The 19014-nt window shown below is 31.9% G+C and overlaps 4 protein-coding genes across 4 annotated transcripts; all 4 read left to right on the forward strand.

The window, feature by feature from the left end:
- The first annotated feature begins 4039 nt into the window (after positions 1–4039).
- LOC105646198 (NAC (No Apical Meristem) domain transcriptional regulator superfamily protein) lies at positions 4040–5951 on the forward strand. The gene is made up of 3 exons (XM_012232008.4): positions 4040–4404; positions 4985–5286; positions 5377–5951. The coding sequence occupies exons 1-3, from the start codon at positions 4206–4208 to the stop codon at positions 5779–5781; spliced, it is 906 nt and encodes a 301-aa protein (XP_012087398.1). The 5' UTR covers positions 4040–4205; the 3' UTR covers positions 5782–5951.
- A 1336-nt stretch (positions 5952–7287) lies between these two features.
- LOC105646199 (cytokinin dehydrogenase 3) lies at positions 7288–9701 on the forward strand. Its single transcript, XM_012232009.4, has 5 exons — positions 7288–8020; positions 8159–8286; positions 8367–8636; positions 8732–8979; positions 9310–9701. Exons 1-5 carry the CDS (start codon positions 7414–7416, stop codon positions 9608–9610), a joined length of 1554 nt encoding a protein of 517 aa, XP_012087399.1. The 5' UTR covers positions 7288–7413; the 3' UTR covers positions 9611–9701.
- Positions 9702–9732: 31 nt separating this feature from the next.
- On the forward strand, positions 9733–13056 carry LOC105646261 (cytokinin dehydrogenase 3-like). The gene is made up of 5 exons (XM_012232076.4): positions 9733–10780; positions 11039–11166; positions 12009–12284; positions 12367–12614; positions 12736–13056. The coding sequence occupies exons 1-5, from the start codon at positions 10171–10173 to the stop codon at positions 13043–13045; spliced, it is 1572 nt and encodes a 523-aa protein (XP_012087466.2). The 5' UTR covers positions 9733–10170; the 3' UTR covers positions 13046–13056.
- A 1020-nt stretch (positions 13057–14076) lies between these two features.
- LOC105646200 (Per1-like family protein) lies at positions 14077–18315 on the forward strand. The gene is made up of 6 exons (XM_012232010.4): positions 14077–14225; positions 15101–15195; positions 16057–16318; positions 16452–16648; positions 17248–17435; positions 17791–18315. The coding sequence occupies exons 2-6, from the start codon at positions 15101–15103 to the stop codon at positions 18075–18077; spliced, it is 1029 nt and encodes a 342-aa protein (XP_012087400.1). The 5' UTR covers positions 14077–14225; the 3' UTR covers positions 18078–18315.
- Positions 18316–19014: the final 699 nt, after the last annotated feature.

The raw sequence follows: 19014 nt of genomic DNA on the forward strand, positions 1-19014 counted from the left end.
GTATATCTTTGAAGAATATCGTATTTATTGTGTTCGAACAAGTGAAAGACTAAAACTAGGCTTCAGGATTCAGATCCAAGTTGTACTTTTGAACGTCGTCGTTTCCGACATACGACGAGTTCTATCGTTTGCTAATACGGTAATTTCCTCAGGCCGTTAGGCCCGTATGCATACATAGAGTTGAATGTCGTAGCTCCTTCTTTACAAGGCCCAAGAAATTTTGAATTCGTAGTTTACTATTCTAAATTGTGTATAATTTTGTTGAACGTTGTTTTCGTACATTTTGTTTGTTTTTTTTTTTAATCAGAACATTAAATGAGATGGATTAAAAGATTCAACATTAAAATTGAATTTTTTTTTTCTTATGGAAATTTTAGATATTTGATTCACATTCTCTTGAAACAATAAGATACTAAATCGTCAATAGATACTAAACTGATTGTGAATGATGAAAGACTAAAAAGACCAGTTCAACAAACATTTAGATGGTTTGCTAAGAAGGCAATGATTTAATTGATCTTCTCTCTCATACAAAAATTAAGAAATTTCAAATTTAAGACTACAATTATTTTTATCAATTTCGACTCGTTAGATCTCCAATGAATTAAAAATATATATATTTAGATAGATTTGATATATGAGAGATACGAGAGACTTGGCTCAAACTGCACATTATAAGGTAAGGTAAAAGTCGATGCTGCATGGAAGAACGATGGAAGCTTCCTTTCAAGAAAATAGTACATAACCCTAATCATTAACATCAGACACTTTCAATACCATTTCCTCTGTTATTTAGTCGTTTCATCAGAAAATCAGAGAGCAAAAGCATGGAAAAACGTGGATTTGAGATTAAAACCATAAGCTTTATCCATCCATCAAGAACGCCTATGGCTTCGCTTTCGCTGAATATTCAACCCTTTTGTTTTTTGTTAATTCCATTCATACACTAATGAGATTCATACTTCAAATTTATCAAAAAAATTTTTTTTAATTTGAACACAGATTATTCTCTTGGAAACAGAATAATAATCAACAAAGAGAAGAAAAGGAACAATAGTGATTTTTCACATTTATTTAATGGAAGTAGGAATACACCGATAGCAATTAATTTGACATTGAAATAATAATCCAACGGTCAAAATTTTATTTTCAATACACAAAATGCAAGATTAATGAAGTGGGGCCTAGCTGGAATTATTCAGTGACAAGGTACAGGGCAAAGGTACACACAAAGGGCTGTACTGTATTGGCTGGTTGAGATGCAACCAATCAATTCCGTGGTTTGAAATCTTCACTGTACAAAAATTTCAGGTTTGTTGACTAAGGACTTTGACTTTGTCCCTTCTTTCTTTTGCCTTTTTTAAACCTTTTCTTCGTGAATGGTTTGACTAGAAGCCTTTTTGGAACCCTTGTATACCTTCAGCCGGTAAGTCTTTTAATTTAAGAGACAAACTGTGACACATATTTTGTCAGCACAAGCTAGTGGAACTTGGTAGCTTTCTTGGAACAATCAATGCAATCAAAACTCTCTCGAATTCGAATAGTCTCGACTATAAACGTATTCACTGATTTAGTAAATTAAGGAAATAGTTATTTTATTATCGTCAATTAAACTTTACTGATTCGAGATTTTTAGAAAACTTGAAAAATTCCAAATAGTTCGACCCTTCTTAATAATTTTTTTTTTGCTTAACTAACATAATATCATGCTTAGATAGTTTATTCTAAACTTATCAAATAAAATGGAACAACTGTATCAGTTTCCGATTATGTAAAGGATTGGAGAGAATTAAAGGTTGTGAAAAAAAAAAAAAAAAAGAAGATCTTTATGGAAATAGAACAAGGAATTTTTAATTGAGTTTGTCTTAATCTGTACCCTCCAAGGATTGTTTATTGACTAATGCTGAATCGTAGTTTGACTTTTGGCCGATTAATGATTCATGACTTGGTAGCATGGTCCAGTCAATTCAGCATTAATTAAATCATAAGTTGTAATGTTTAATTTTCAACCAAAATGGTTACCTTTTCTTTTCTTTGAACATTTCACTTCTTCAACTTATGAATACACTGTTGAAACCATTTCCACCTTCGTGTTAATGATTTCTGAATTCTTCTAGAAAAGCAACATAATCAACTTCCTTAATTTTTTTTAATTAATAAGTAAATACAGATGTCCATAATCAACTTATGAATTCTTTTTTTTTTTTAATTGTGGAGGGTAAATACAGACGTTCGAAAACTCATCGGTTGTCATTCCTACTAATTACAAAACATAATATATTTTGATTAAACTGTAATTAACATTAGGACATTTTCCCAAAACGACATTGATATCCAAGAATCTTAGTTCCCCACATTTACAAAAGAAACAGGCAGAAAGAGTTGAATGAAATCTGCAATCTTGAATTGAATGCTACCAAAAAAGACATGTACTTGTTCTTAGTATATGTATTTATATAGATGATTAGATTTACGAAATAAAGAGTTGTTCTTAGGCTGTAATTATCATTAAGACATTTTCCCAAAGCGACATTGATATGTCAAGAACCTCAGTTCCCCATATGTACAAAAGAAGAAACAAGCAGAAAGAGATAAAATTGCCTATGTAATTAGTACGTCATTATAACCTAACTGCATTATTTTGTAATTTAATACTGTTATTGCTAATTGATTTCAATAATTTGGAAAAGAACTTCACGTATATATTATTTTCGAAAATTATTTTTAAATTCATAAGAAAATCATAGTATAAAAGATTACATAAACTAAAACAATAAAATTAGTCCTAATCTTAGTCTAAGATATACAAACAGCGACAACAACAATAATAATAATAATAATGCTTGAGCTAAATGATAGCTAATTAAACCTTTTTAGATAATTTTCTATTTTTCTTACTAGACGTAAAAGTTTGACCAATTTGGTCCTAAAGTCAGGAATCCAATTGTTGTTCGCAGTTCACATCTAAGCAATCGAAGAATAAGATTAAAACAGCATTTAGATGGTCAAAATTACATAAAATCCCCACCCTTCAATCTTCATCATTGAGCTATATATATATATATATATATAATCATCAATGGCAATTCAAAGACATATGTACATGCAAAAACATCACTCTCTCCTTTTTGTTGCAAGTCAAATCTGGTAATTTTTAAACAATAGTTGCCACATCTTCTTCACTCACCAATTTTTAAGTATTAATATTTATATAATATTGGTCAAATATTGTACACTCTCCAATTCTAGAATGCAATTTTACTTTGAATTATACAAGTAAGTGTTCTATATATATATATATGTGTGTGTGTGTGTCTATTAACATCTCTTAAGAAGAAAATACAATTTTTACTTAAGTATAATTGCCACGTAATTAAATAAATTTATTTGTTAGTAATCTCTTGTACGATAGAGTCTCCTTCTGGGGTCATGATCAATTATCATATTCATGGTTTTGATTAGGCTTTAATTGATACTCCAATTTTCTTTCCCTTTTAGCTAAACAGTGGTTAATTGATCACGTGGGTACTAATTAAAGAGTATAAATTAATTAAAGGATTTCACTAATTATATTTTTTTCTTTGCAAAAATGGTAATTAATTGATTTGAATTATTGTTGCGCAGAACTTAAATATTAGGAAAAATAATATTTGATAAAAAACTCTGTCAACTTCTAAATATTACTGTAAATAACGTGCCGTTGAATAGCACGAATATAATTTAATAAAAATATCATTTTATTCAAAACGTACGTAGCAGTAACTAGAGAGAAAATTGATAGAAAGGGAAAAGGAGGAAATGAAGTGTAGAAGAAAGGTCAGGTAGATAGGTACTAGCTAGCTAGGGTCATAAAATGTCATTTTAACTTGGAGATGAGGTGATAAATATTCAAGATATAAACATTATTGGCATTGTTACGTTTAAATACACAAAACGAAAGTAAAAATGCATGCGCTGCATAGAATAAATACTCATTTCTGTATATGATAAAGTCTCCGATGGCTACCTGTAAACAAAATTAATGAGAATGACTCTTTCTCCTAATTCTAAATATCTCTCTGGTCCCTTAATACCACAGAGTCAAACACATGACTTGGACCTCATCCACCGCCTCTCATGACTTGTTATATATCATTTTTCTTTTCTTTTCATCTTGTTAACTGCACTGAGAAATATTTTCAGAGGAAAAATTATCAGACCAGATCATGAATAATAATAACAATAACAGTGATCGTCAAGATATGGAAGATGAAGAAGAAGTTGCACTTCCAGGATTTCGATTCCATCCAACTGACGAAGAACTCGTTGGGTTTTATCTTCGAAGAAAGGTTGACAAGAAACCACTCAGTATTGAGCTCATCAAACAAGTTGATATCTACAAATTCGATCCATGGGATCTTCCAAGTATGCTTTCGTTTCTTGTTTGTCTTCCTTTTTCTTTTTTTTTTTTTTTTTTAAATTTTAATTTGCTCTTTCTCCTTGCTTCTCTATATATGCATATACGAAAGTGAGTGTTTCTGTGTTCATACAGAAGAAATATAATAAGAATAGAGTTATAGCACTTACATAGGATAACACTTATCCCAAGATACAATTATATTCATATCCTAACAGATGACTTAAATAATATTTGAAGAGATTAATTGTTCAATTAAATGACGTACGTACATATATATAGTTTGTTTTGGTGCGAATTAAACTAACTAACTGTAATTAGTATTTTCTTAACCCAGTTAGGGTTCTTTGAACTTGATGTCTGCTACGTACACAAATGAAACAGTTGTTTCTTTTTTGGTAAATTAATGCAACAGTCTGCGATTTTGTATTAATTCACAAAGCTTTTGAAGTTACATATAAAATAAAATAAATGCAATTAAATTAATGAAAGTGTAATTAACAAGTGCAATCTTTAACTTTTAGTTGCTTCCTGAAAAATTAAATTAATCCCTCTAACTTGATGTTATTTATTAATGAAATGATATAGAGCCTAGCAGTGTTGGAGACAAAGAAGGCTACTTCTTTTGCAAAAGAGGGAGGAAATATAGGAACAGCATAAGACCAAATAGGGTAACTGGGTCTGGATTCTGGAAAGCAACCGGCATCGACAAGCCTGTCTACTCACATGGAGGAGAAGGCCGAGACTGTATTGGACTCAAGAAAACATTAGTCTACTACCGTGGCAGTGCGGGAAAAGGCACCAAAACCGATTGGATGATGCATGAATTTCGTCTTCCTGCCAATGATACTACAAATCTTGTCAATGCCAAAACCTCTACTCTAGAAGCTGTAAGAAATGTCATCCAATTCAAATTAGTTAGAGTCGGATTAATAAATCTAAATAAAATTTACCCATATGCTAATTTGATGAAATTACAGGAAGTATGGACACTTTGTAGAATCTTCAAGAGAAATGTTTCGCACAGAAAATATACACCAGACTGGAGAGAATTATCTAACAAACGTCAAGCAGCCAATGACACAAGCTCAAAAACATGCAGTGCGAATTCAAATAGCAGAGAAAATTATCTGAGCTTCGGTGCTCCTGATATTATTCAATATAGTGAAAAGAAGCCTGTTTTTAATGAGAGGAAACAGTTTCATGTAGACCAGGTTAGCTCTATACCTCATTTTCATCATCAACAGCAACATTATCATCAGCCTCCATCAATGGCTTCATCTTCGACCGTTTCAAGTTCTTATGAGAATGAGTTGTTCACTTATGGTGACTGGGATGAGCTTAGATCAGTTGTGGAGTTTGCTTTTGATCCTTCTCTATTGTAAATAATAGTTTCTCCACTGGTATTTCTATTTCTTATCATTCTGCTGACTGGCCTATGTTATAATATATAGTCCTATAAATTAGACATTCTCTTATCATGAAACATTAACTATGGAGGTTCTGATAGCTAATGTGATCTATATAAAGCATGGCTTTTTTCCTTTCTTCTGAACGTTCATGCAAATTGATTAATTACCCTGTTTTGATTATATATATATATATATATATATATATATATATATATATATATATATACTATAAAAATTATTCAAAATTTAAAAAATGCGTGGTGTAAAATTTACTATATGAAACTAACTAAGCATACAAATATTCCATTTCTCCATTCATGAAATAAATTATTTTATTTTATACTATATATATATATATAGTATATATATACTATATATATATATATACTATATATATATATATATATAGTATATATATATACTATATATATAAATTAATACAAATATTCCATTTCTCCATTCATGAATATTTACAAATATACTATATATATATATACAAATATACTATATATTTGTATATAGTATATATACAAATATACTATATATATATAGTATAAAATAAATTAATTTATTTCATGAATGGAGAAATGGAATATATATATATATATATAGTATATGTATATATATATATATATATATATATTATATATATATATATATATATATATATATATAGTATAAAATAAATTAATTTATTTCATGAATGGAGAAATGGAATATTTGTATGCTTAGTTAGTTTCATATAGTAAATTTTACACCACGCATTTTTTAAATTTTGAATAATTTTTAAAAGTTTGGTGCTAGTAATAATAATTTTTCAGAAATTCTTGTCATTTCATCTCATATTAGGTAATGTATATTTTAATTGAAAATAAAATAAAATTTATAATTTCTCATATTTTAATTTTAAATTTATAAACTTTGTTTTTTTACCAGCCCCTAAAAAACTCTTTATAATTCAAAAAATTTCTTAGAAATCATTTTTCAGTACAGGATTAATATAATTTTTTCTTAGAATATGGAATTGATATTTTATATACTAAGAGTTGTAAGAGAATATAACTTCAAATAAAAATAGAAAGATAATCTAAATTCTTTTCAAAAAATCTTTAAACAATCCAGAAATAATACAATTAACCAAAAATGGCCATAAATTAAAGTTAAAAATGGCCTCAAAATCATTGTTCAGTTAGGGAATCAGATTTGGCCATAAATTTGATGTTTGCAAAATAAAAAACGTATAACCCTCCTTTTTTTTTAAGTAATTCAATTTCATATAAACTTATAAATTTCTTACAATAAATTAGTTACCTCCATTCAATGTATTGAACTGGTCGTACACTAAGTCAATAATTAAGTGTTTTTACAAAAAAAAATTACCATTTAACGCTTTTTTTTTTAAATTTTTTTTTCCAGTGAATGGTAAGCATTCAACAATATCCTCGTATATATATGGCATGTTTTCATTAAATTATCTGTACATGCATAGGTAAGTGTTATCCTTCCTTGTATATATACACCAGCACCCCCTTCCTTCCCTCTCCACTCTATCAACAAACAAAACCTTTATCTCTCTTTGCACTGCATCGATCTTCTTCACTAGCCATGACAATGGCCATGAATTCTCCATTCCCAAGAAATTTTCTTGTTATCTTATTCATGATGGCCAATTTGTTTCCCGATCTAGGAAAATCAGAAACTTTAATAAATAGATGTCCAATCCCACATGAATTATCAGATAAGCTTCATGTGGATGCTACTTCCATAGAATCAGTCTCTACTGATTATGGAAACATAGTTCACAACAAACCGGCAGCTGTTCTTTACCCAACGTCCGTACAAGACATTTCGAGTCTTGTAAAAGCTTCCTTTATGTGTTGCGTTCCTTTTGGAATTTCTGTCAGAGGCAATGGCCATTCTACACATGGACAGGACATGGCTTACAACGGAGTGGTAGTGGACATGAAAGGTTTAAGGGATAGTGGGAAGGGGATTAGTATTGATAAAGAGAGGCGGTTTGCTGATGTTGGAGGAGAGCAACTATGGATTGATGTGTTAAATGCAACTGTAAAAGAAGGAGTTTCGGCTGTTTCATGGACGGACTATTTGAAGCTAAGTGTTGGTGGCACTCTTTCTAATGCAGGGATCAGTGGTCAAGCCTTTCGTTATGGTCCTCAGATTTCCAACGTTTATGAAATGGATGTTGTTACTGGTATTGTTATCATTATTATTATTTTGCTATGCATTTTGGTGGCTGAGAATCATAAAATATCCAGTTTATGGTCTACTTTGATTGGCTCTTAATAAGACTAATTAGTTGTTTGAGAATGATTAAATTTGCTCCTTTTAGGAAAAGGAGAGCTCTTGACCTGCTCCAGATATAACAATTCAGAGCTGTTCTACGCTGTTTTGGGTGGTCTTGGCCAATTTGGAATTATAACCAGAGCAAGAATTGCTTTAGACACCCATATCAATAGGGTAAGTACAAAGCCTTTTGGTTCTGAAGTTTACTGTAACAACTTGCCTTATATTGTTTGGACTTATAAATGTGTTTTCAGGTTAGGTGGACACAAATACTTTACAGCAATTTCTCAGATTTTATAGAAGCCGAAGAATATTATATTTCACAACTCAGTGAAAATGAACAACGGATTAATGAAATCAGTTACTTGGAAGGTGGAATTTTGTTTGACAATGGGACTCCTAATAATTGGAGAAATTTCTTTTTCCCACCAGCTGATATCCCTAAAATTACTTCCCTGATTAAGAACTATGGCATCATTTACAGTGTAGAAGTAGCCACCACCATAGGATCATCTGCAGATAAGGTTCGTTAAAACTAATCACTTTGATGCCATATCCTAATTTAATAGTCACGTAGTTAATTAGACATTAATTACATCATTTTATATTTTTCTTGCAGCATTTGCAGCGGCTTATGGAAGGGCTTAACAATGTCCCTGAGTATAGCTATGCTAAAAATGTCTCCTATGTAGACTTTTTAACTAGAGTTCAAATTACAGTGCAGAAAAATGAATCACATCCATGGCTAAATATCTTCATACCAAAATCTGGTATCTCAGACTTTAATTCTGGTGTCTTTAGAGACATTGTTCTTAAACAAAATATCACCAGAGGACCTGTCCTTTTCTACCCCATGCTCCGTGACAAGTAAGCACTCCAATATTTGGTTACTGATAGTAACCAAATAGCACTTTCTGATACATCATGAACAAAAGAATATTTTGTGATTAATTAATTATATTATATGATACATCGAAATTTCTAATCGTGAATTTTTTCACGTTCTGAAAACATTTCTGCGTATCTGTTTTTATGTATAAAATATTATTTTTTCATATAAAATTATATTTTAAGTGTAGTTTTTAACTATTGTTTCCGTGTTTCTAGATTTTCACGCGTTTTCATATCAGTTTCTGTGCAAATGTATTATATTGGGATGAATGGTTAATGATTCAATTTTTTTTAATTAACTTGCAGATGGGATGATAGAATGTCTGCAGTCATACCAGATGAAGATATTTTCTATGCTGCTGGAATTTTGTATACAAGTGGGGCTAATGATTGGCAGGTTTACGAGGATCAAAACAAAGCAATAATGGAGTTCTGTGATAAATATGGTATTGAGGTCAAGCAGTATCTTCCCAATTATGCAACTAAAAATGAGTGGATTACACATTTTGGCTCCAAATGGGCAACTTTCAAGCAGAGGAAAGCTTTGTTTGATCCAAAAAATATTATGTCACCAGGACAGAGAATTTTCAACTACTACTTAAATTAATTTATTTAATGTTTATGATGACCGTTAAGTTGAGGTGTTATTAATTAATGTATTAAACCCTAAATAGATAAATAAGTGAAATTAATTGATACACGGTGTTTGTAAGTTTTTCTCATCATAAATCGATACAAAACTTAACTAATATTTTATTTAAGTTAAAAAAAAAAAAAACTTTATTACAAGATCACAACATCAAATCAATCAGATTTATATATTAATTGACCCACAAGAACAAACAGCCAAAAAGAAAACCAGTTGAGCTCCAGGTAATTAGGTATCTTCATCACCAAGATGACCACCCAAAAAATAAAAAATGACTGTAAAACCGACTCTTTCTATATGATGAATACAAAAACAATAATAAGCCAACCCTAAAGATTTGTTGCTTGCAAAACCAGTAACCTATCATCCTCATTTATAATTAATTACTTTAATTTCATGCAAGCTTACAAATTCCTTCTACATATATATACACCATCACCCCTTCCTTTTCTCTCCACTCTTAACAACAAACAAAACCCATATAATCTCTATTTACTCTGCATCGATCTTCACAAATCATGACAATGGCTATGAATTCTCCATCTCCAAGAAATTTTCTTGTTGTCGTATTCATGATAACCAATTTATTTCCAAATTTAAGGATATCAGAAACCTTAATTATTAATACATGTCCTACGCCACCTGAGCTATCAAATAGGCTTCAGGTGGATCCTGCCGCCATAGAATCAGTCTCTACTGATTATGGAAATATAGTTCATGACAAACCGGCTGCTGTTCTTTACCCAACGTCCGTACAAGACATATGGAGTCTTGCAAACGCTTCGTTTAGATGTTCCGTTCCTTATGGAATTTCAGCTAGAGGGAATGGCCATTGTACCCGTGGACAGGACATGGCTTACAACGGAGTGGTAGTGGATATGAAAGGTTTAAGGGATATTGGGAAGGGGATTAGTATTAATAAACAGGGATTGTTTGCTGATGTTGGAGGAGAGCAACTATGGATTGATGTGTTAAATGCAACAGTAAAAGAAGGAGTTGCGCCTGTTTCTTGGACTGACTTTTTGTACCTAAGCGTTGGTGGGACTCTTTCTAATGCTGGAATCAGTGGTCAAGCTTTTCGTTATGGTCCACAGATTACCAACGTTTACGAAATGGATGTTGTTACTGGTATTGCTATTTTCTCCATTCCTCATTTCAGTTTCATTCATATTTTCACAGCCAGAATGGGTCATTGTTATTTGTTACCTCCTCCTCCTCCTTTTCTTCTTCTTCTTCTTTTTATTTTGCTACTTATGGTTTATGGTTCTCGAAGCCTACGTTTTGGTGGCTCGAAAATCATAAAATGTCAAGTTCGATTTTCTTGCTGGCTCTTAATAAGAGTAATTACCTGTTTGAGAGTGATTAAATTAAATTTGCTTGTTACAGGTAAAGCAGAGCTCATTACCTGCTCCGCAAATAACAATTCAGAGCTGTTTTATGCTGTTTTGGGCGGTTTAGGTCAATTTGGAATTATAACCAGAGCAAGGATTGCTTTAGGCCCCGCTCTCAATAGGGTAAGTACAAAGCAATATTATCCTGTTTACCTTTTTTTTATTTTTTATTCTCCATTAGACTGATGGGTTGACCTACAATTTGAAAATATAATATTAGTAATTAAGGATATGTAACCTTATTTTGCAAGAGACATGAATTGCATTAACCAATTAATTTTTTTGAGGATTCTTCAGGGAGAAATTCAAGCGGGCGGGCTCTATCGTCTTAATTAATAGGCTAAACAATTACTAATAGAAAAAAAAGTCAAAACATTGAGGATTAATACTTTTTTTTTTTTTTTGAAAGGACCTTTTAATTAAAGTGTAATTCTGTTAAAAATCTTGATTTAAAATTATTAATAGAAGGTTATACTAATAAAATAAAGTAATACAAAACAGAAACATAAATAAAGAGACAACTATTGTTTTCTTAACCACCTATTCAATAAATAATTTCTAAAACATCTTTCAGTTATTAGTTAGAGTGCATAAGTTGCTTACCGGCAAAATTTTTAATTAGTAAAAAAGTCAAACTAAAAATAAAATATCTAAGAAGTCAAAATTAGAAAAGTGCTGAAATTAAATGGTCGGCCGTAAAACCCTATCATCTCATTCCGCAACGCGCAAAATCATGACGTATGCCCTCTACCCATTCCACAGCCTGAGCTTCCCCAAAACATATGATTTTTTTATTTTTTTATTGAAAAGTCAAATTTATCGATATAATATTATCAATTACATAGCAGGAGATAACCCTTACGCTAGTATTAGTATCTTACAATTATAAAAGTTTTTAAGGAGCCTGATTAACTAAAAATATTTATGGTGGTGGTAATATATAAATATATTTCTTCTCTTTTCAGGTTGCATGGGTACAAATACTTTACAGCAATTTCACAGATTTTACAGAAGCCCAAGAATATTTTATTTCACTCCATGGAAAGAAACAAGGGAATAATATCACTTACCTGGAAGGTGGAATTTTATTAGACAATGGGACTCCTAATACTTGGAGAACCTTCTTCTTCCCACCAGCTGATATTTCTAACATTACTTCCCTAATCAAAAGATATGGCATCATTTACAGTCTAGAACTAGCACTCAGCTATGACAACACCAGCAAAGGATCTATAGAAAAGGTTTGTTAAAACTAATCACCTTTAATACCATCTGCTAATTTAAGAGTCATGTAATTAGACATTAATTATATTTTTCTTACAGGAATTGAAGCGGTTTATGGAAGGACTTAAGACTGTTCCTCAATATAGCTATGGAATAGATGTTTCCTATATAGAGTTTCTAACTAGAGTTCAAATTACAGTGCAGAAGAATGAATCACATCCATGGCTAAATCTCTTTATACCAAAGTCTGGTGTCTCAGACTTCAATTCTGGTGTCTTTAGAGACATTATTCTTAAACAAAATATCACCACTGGACCTGTCCTTTTCTACCCCTTGCTCCGTGACAAGTAAGCACTCTTAACATATATATATATATATATATATATATATATATAGACACAACACTACAAGATAGATAGACGATCAATAATTAATGGGTACTGATTGATTTTTTTAATTAAATTGCAGGTGGGATGATAGGATGTCTGCTGCTATACCAGATGAAGATATTTTCTATACTGTAGCAATTTTGTATACAAGTGGAGTTAATGATTGGCAGGTTTACGAGAATCAAAACAAAGCAATTTTGGATTTCTGTGATAAAGCTGGTATTAAGATCAAGCAGTATCTTCCTAATTATGATACTAAAGAAGAGTGGATTACACATTTTGGCTCCAAATGGGCAACTTTTGAGCAGAGGAAAGCTTTGTTTGATCCAAAAATGATTCTGTCACCAGGACAGAGAATTTTCAACAATATTAGTATTCATTTAAATTAATTCATTTAACTTCTTGTAATCTTGTTCATATATAAATATATTTAATGTGAAATACGTTTCATTATTTTTCTTTCTTTATTATTTTTTTCTCTCCTTTCTAAATAAAGCCTACATTCGAAACTGATAAGCGATCTTAATCTTTGTAAGAATGAGAATACAAATTCGATTTTCAGAAAACACACTTTGCTGAAAGGATCAAAACTTTTACACTTAGGGTCCGAGGAGGATTAAACCTCCTTGCTATTTGAAAAAGAAATGCCAAATGACTTAGAATGTAATTCCAATGGCTGGGGAAAGTTGGTCAAACAAATCTTTAGCCTAATCCACCTGTCCACAGTATCTAGGGCGGTGTCAAAGGTAGCTGTTGTTGCCTCATCGTATCATGATTCAGTTTTACCTAGTCAAGTAAAGGTGCTACCTTCAAACTTAATCAATATGTTTTTTGTAATTATTTTATACTTGTTTGTTTTTAATTTTACAGTCAAATGTTGGCTTACATCATCCAATTGAATTTGCTCGTCTTAAGTTGACTTTAAAAAAAGGAAAAAAAAAACCAGAAGAGGAATTTTTGTTGCTGATCAAATATATAATCATTCATGCATCTATTAAGAAAATGCCAATAATAAATCAATAAATTAAATGAAAGCAGCCCTTTGGCTTATCTTATTTTAGATTTATAAATTACATGCCACGTGTAATAATACAATATTTGAGGTTCAAATTTGAAGAGGTACTGATTATCTAAATTAATCAGCCTACAATGATGAAGAGGCCGTGTTGTCCTCTTGTGAATCTCGGCCGACATGTCGTTGGAAAATCCCAAATGTGCTCGTCTTTACACGCACATGACAGTTTGCTGTCTGGGCTTTCCTTGTCATCTGAAAGATTATACTATTGGGCCAGCCGTTTTTCGAGATCTGAGAAGTGGTTGTATTAGCTAAAGTTTTGACAGTTGGACCTGGGCCTCCTAGCCCAAAAATAATCCATACTTCTGCGCTGGAATTCTCTCTCTTCCTGACAAAAAATTAAACAAAGAAAAAAAAAAAATCACTCTCCATTCTTATAATGCTCTGCTCCCACGTTTCAAGATTCAATTTGTATTTTCCATTTGAATCATCTCATTCAGAGTAGAATAGGAAGAAAAGGATTCGCCACTACTGGTTCATCACCAACGGAAAAGGTATGACACCCATTTTCTTACTCTTTTGATTTTTTTCTTTAGCTCATGCAATCTTTTCTTTTGTTTTTTTTTTGTCTTGTAAGTCGTCAATTTGAAAATCTTAGCTCTTCTTACTTCAAATAAGAAGTGCCATGTGAATCCTTGCAGGATTCTCAAATTGCATGATGATCTATTGTATAAGAAACTTCGCTTTACTTGTTCGAATATGGAGCTTAGTCCGACTACATACATGCTTACACTTTCCTTCTCAACATAAATCAACGGGAGATTAAGTAATGGGAAATCTTTATATTTTTTTAAAAAAAAAAACTTTAAATTTTAATTTTTGCCCTATTTAAGAAGTGGAAATTCGGATGTTTTGGAAATTGAATGTAGAAGCTGCGGCTTTTGTGTCACTTGAGTGAACAAGTCCATCTGTTAGAATAAATTCACTGAAGAAACTGGGAATTTTTACCAAGGGGACGTATGCCACGGGGACACTTTCATTGTGGTCTGTATCTTGAATCGTAGGGAACTATAATATGGATTAAATGTAAGGTGACGAGGCAGAAACAAGTTGGTTCTTTAAATGAATTTCTGTTTGAGATCAGGGGAAATGTATGTTTGGGGGTGGGGAGGGGGGGGGGGTGATCCTAGAGCATTTTCAATGATTAATAAGATGCACGAAATCTTTAGAGTAGGTGATAAATGAAAAGAACAAAAGATACCATATGAGAACATTCAACCCCTTTTTTTCTTCTTTTTTTCAGAAAAAGAGAATTATAAAGGATGCAAGATATTTGAAAAAGTCTGCTATATTAAGCTTCTTAACTTGAATATTGCTTTTTATCACAGCAAATTTTCTAGATTTCAATTTTTTTTGTCATTCTAATCAGATGGTAGATCGAAATTGGATCAGTTTCTTTCTGGTGCTTTCATGTCTTGTTCAAGTTTTAGATGCCAGCATTGGTGATGCTGATCCAGTTTACAGGTAACTTTTTTGAGTAATTTTATTATGAAGTCAGTGTTATAGCTTTATTGGCTTTACAAATTACAATCAATCATTGAGTTTCATAGCTGAAAAATAAATTCAAGGTCTTGCATTGGTTCTTGTGCAAAGGCATTCATTATTGCCCGGTTTTTTGTTTCTTTTTTTTTCAATGCTCCTAGTTCATCCTAAAGAAAATCAGTGAAACCTCATTATTTTCTTACAAGCTGAGGATTTTAGTCAAAATGATACCTGAATTCATTTAATGGTATTTATTTATTATTCTCTTTACTCTTTTATTTATGATGACTTGTAGAAGTACGTGCAAGATATGCACAGTGCCCTTCTTTTGTTTAGTCTTCTGTCTGTGCTTCAATTGATGCTATCTCTAATTAGTGACATATCTCACTCTTCAGATATGCGTGCTATATTTTTCTCATATTGTTGGACATTTTGAGGGAAAGCATGTACATGGAAAATAAATTATATACGATGGTGAATGTGCTGTGAAGCAATTATTTTTTCCACATATTTGCCCAGTAGTTTCCACAACCATGTGCCTCTTTGTGCTTTTCAAGTAGTAATTGTTGGCTAATTCTCATATTCTTCTTAATTAACACTTCCATTGGGTATATGTTTAAACAATCACAGTTTACTTTCAGATGGTATGTTTTTGCGGCGTCTTTGTTTTAAATTTCTTGCATTTATTAACTAATTACGGGTCATTTTTGGATCATCTTGAATTCTCGTCTTTCCATCTGCTGTGGTATTAATTAATTTTTCTTTTGTCTAACCTGGTTGAAATTTCCTAGCACTGGACTTGGGTGGATAGTTGATGTATCTTTTTTCTGTTCTGGAATTTAGGTCATGTGTTCAACAATGTGAAAAAACAGGATGTGTGGGACAAAGATGTTTTCCACACTGCAAATTTTCTTCAGATGGTGTCTCAATTGATGGTCCATGGTACATGCAAGAACCTCTTTATTTACAGTGGAAACAATGGGATTGTGAAAGTGATTGTCGTTACCATTGTATGCTAGATAGAGAAAAGGAAAGAGAAGCACTAGGTTATGGTCCTGTCAAGTACCATGGTAAATGGCCCTTTAAGCGTGTGTATGGAATTCAGGTTTGTTTTTCAGTAAATTTATCCTTAGTGTTATTTTATTTTATTTTATTTTGTTTTGTTTTGTTTTTGAATTTTATTTAGATCTTATCATAGTTTTCTAGATTATGCATCTTGACTTATTCTTTATGCACAGGAGCCTGTGTCTGTTGCTTTCTCTGCACTGAACCTTGCAATGCATTTCCATGGTTGGCTATCCTTTTTCATTCTGCTGTACTATAAACTGCCTCTAAAGCAAGATAAGAAGGCATACTATGAATATGCCACTTTGTGGCATATCTATGGCCTCTTATCAATGAACTCCTGGTTCTGGAGTGCTGTTTTCCATAGCAGGTAATCTTCTGTTATTGTTTAAGGATGAGTTGATGATACTGTGTTTCAGTTCAGGACATCTGAGTGCTTTTGCAGAATCTGAAATGTTATAGCTTTTTTCCTGTAATGAAATCTAGAATTTAGATGCTACTTATAAAAATTCAAGCGTAACTGTGTTTTGCTTGTTTAATGTAGCCAAGTTGGAGTAACAACAACATGCTAGCCAAATAAATCCACATTTTTTTACTTTTCGGCAATTGTTGTAATTTCTTGCTGTGTATCTATTTTGCTTTATATTTGAATAAATATTTTGCTATATTTGTTGCTTTTAAGATGGATACAATAATAGAATTTCTATATTCAATGCCATCATAAAGATTTAATTCCAAGTAGGTTGAATGCATGTGATGGAAATTTAATCTTTACCACATTTTGCATGAGGTGACTGATTATTTGTTGTTAATGCCCCGACTCCTGAGACTTCTACAATTTAAATAGATTATGGCTTCATACTTTGATGGCGTACAAGTTTACTTTTTGTTTTCATCACAGAAATAAAGTGATAGGTTTACTTCAATTCTTTTGTATTTCTTTTCTTTATTTTGTACTTCAACCTGCAGAGATGTGGACCTGACAGAGAAGTTGGATTACTCTTCGGCTGTGGCATTACTGGGTTTCTCACTCATTCTTGCTGTGCTAAGAAGTTTTGATGTGAGGCTTGAAGCAGCAAGGGTCATGGTTGCTGCTCCACTGCTTGCATTTGTGACAACTCATATATTGTTCCTCAACTTTTATAAGCTAGACTATGGTATTTTATCTGTACTCTTGTACTTTCACATATTCTTGTTCGAAGATTAATGCATAAGATACATTCTGATGTATTTAAAAATTTTTGAAAAATAGCTTTCCACCTGTTATGCCAGTTTTCACTTCATCTATAGAACATAACATCTGACTAGGCAAATTTCTTCCAATAAAAGATTGCTGGAGATGACGTTCTATCTTGTGATTTGCTTGACTGCATCTGTTCTGTTTCTCACGGCATTAGGAATTAATGCCGTGAAGAGAGAGAGAGCTATGCCAATGTGATTTCTAATTTTCCTTAACTGCATGATGTAAACAGTTAGCGGGCATGGACTGACATGATTGTGAATATTTTACAGGGTGGAACATGATAGTTTGTGTCATCATGGCAGTGGCTCAGCTTCTCATTTGGGCGATTTGGGCCGGTGTCAGCCGCCATCCTTCTCGCTGGAAGTTGTGGGTTGTCGTCGTGGGAGGTGGCCTTGCAATGCTCCTTGAAATCTACGACTTTCCTCCATATAAAGGATTTGTGGATGCTCATGCTCTCTGGCATGCCACCACCATCCCTCTTACCTACATTTGGTGGAGTTTCATCAGAGATGATACAGAGTTAGGAACCTCTAACCTCCTTAAAAAGGCAAAGTAGCTTATCAAACAATTTGATATGTAAAACCACCTTCCCTGTTCTTGAGCTTGACAAGAAATTAAAGTTTACTAGTTCTCAAGATTTGCATTTTTTTTCTCCTGTAATATTTGTTTTTTTTTTTTCCTGTTTAAACTTTGAAGGATGGAAGCTACTTAGTTTGATATTCAATTTGAATGAAACATTTTTGTGGTGAGATTAGATTGTGAAATGAAACTGAGAATTGCGGCTGCTTACTGAATGTTTGCTTCTTTCCGTTTTTTCCTTTTTTTTCTGATTAATTTGGCTCCAAACTCTTTTCTTTCCCATTTCTTTATGTGTCTTTTTTCCTTTTCGAGTTCTTTGACCTCTGTAATGCTCTGTGCCCGCTAGTCAAGTTAACTGCTCTCCAGATATTTCTGGAGAAAATCCTTTAGAAAATAAAATAATATTGTTTCCTTTTTCGCACATTAGGTTCAAGGGCATAACTTTCAAAAGCAGGGGCTTCGACAGTTCCCACTTTCCACCGTCCAATTTATTATATACATAAATTGCCAAATTAATATTTAGTCCCTATAATTTAGTGACTTTGCAAATCAGGACTTCTATTTTAAAAAAATTAAATAATTCCTCTATTTTATTGTTGTTAAATTATATCGTCCTTACATTAATTTTTCTGTTAAATTATAGTGAAATGTCATTTTTAACCATAATTTTTTTAACATATTGTTGAGTGTTATTCTATACAGGTTAGAAATGAGAAAATATATACATACGCGACAACTATGCAATTGGCTAGTGGCAAATCATTTTGACTATGATTGGACTTTTTAATTGTATCTTTTGTTTAAATTAGATTATTAGATAAAATGAGATTTTTATCAACAGTAAAATTAAAATGAAAAAAAAGTGTTTTATTATTATTTTTTAAGTTAACAAAAAAAAAAAAAGAGTAAAATTA

Source organism: Jatropha curcas, chromosome 10, assembly GCF_041381405.1.
Source record: "Jatropha curcas cultivar XTBG-Jc1 chromosome 10, XTBG_Jcur_1.0, whole genome shotgun sequence".
NCBI lineage: Eukaryota > Viridiplantae > Streptophyta > Magnoliopsida > Malpighiales > Euphorbiaceae > Jatropha > Jatropha curcas.

Bases quoted from the DNA above. Each gene is read 5' to 3' on its own strand.
- LOC105646199 (XM_012232009.4), top strand. From the start codon at position 7,414: ATGACAATGGCCATGAATTCTCCATTCCCAAGAAATTTTCTTGTTATC. The intron at 8,021-8,158 runs GTATTGTTATCA...TGCTCCTTTTAG, and splicing joins TGAAATGGATGTTGTTACTG to GAAAAGGAGAGCTCTTGACC. The intron at 8,980-9,309 runs GTAAGCACTCCA...ATTAACTTGCAG, and splicing joins TACCCCATGCTCCGTGACAA to ATGGGATGATAGAATGTCTG.
- LOC105646200 (XM_012232010.4), top strand. From the start codon at position 15,101: ATGGTAGATCGAAATTGGATCAGTTTCTTTCTGGTGCTTTCATGTCTT. The intron at 15,196-16,056 runs GTAACTTTTTTG...TCTGGAATTTAG, and splicing joins GATGCTGATCCAGTTTACAG to GTCATGTGTTCAACAATGTG. The intron at 16,649-17,247 runs GTAATCTTCTGT...TTCAACCTGCAG, and splicing joins AGTGCTGTTTTCCATAGCAG to AGATGTGGACCTGACAGAGA.
- LOC105646261 (XM_012232076.4), top strand. From the start codon at position 10,171: ATGACAATGGCTATGAATTCTCCATCTCCAAGAAATTTTCTTGTTGTC. The intron at 10,781-11,038 runs GTATTGCTATTT...TGCTTGTTACAG, and splicing joins CGAAATGGATGTTGTTACTG to GTAAAGCAGAGCTCATTACC. The intron at 12,615-12,735 runs GTAAGCACTCTT...ATTAAATTGCAG, and splicing joins TACCCCTTGCTCCGTGACAA to GTGGGATGATAGGATGTCTG.
- LOC105646198 (XM_012232008.4), top strand. From the start codon at position 4,206: ATGAATAATAATAACAATAACAGTGATCGTCAAGATATGGAAGATGAA. The intron at 4,405-4,984 runs GTATGCTTTCGT...GAAATGATATAG, and splicing joins CGATCCATGGGATCTTCCAA to AGCCTAGCAGTGTTGGAGAC. The intron at 5,287-5,376 runs GTAAGAAATGTC...ATGAAATTACAG, and splicing joins AAACCTCTACTCTAGAAGCT to GAAGTATGGACACTTTGTAG.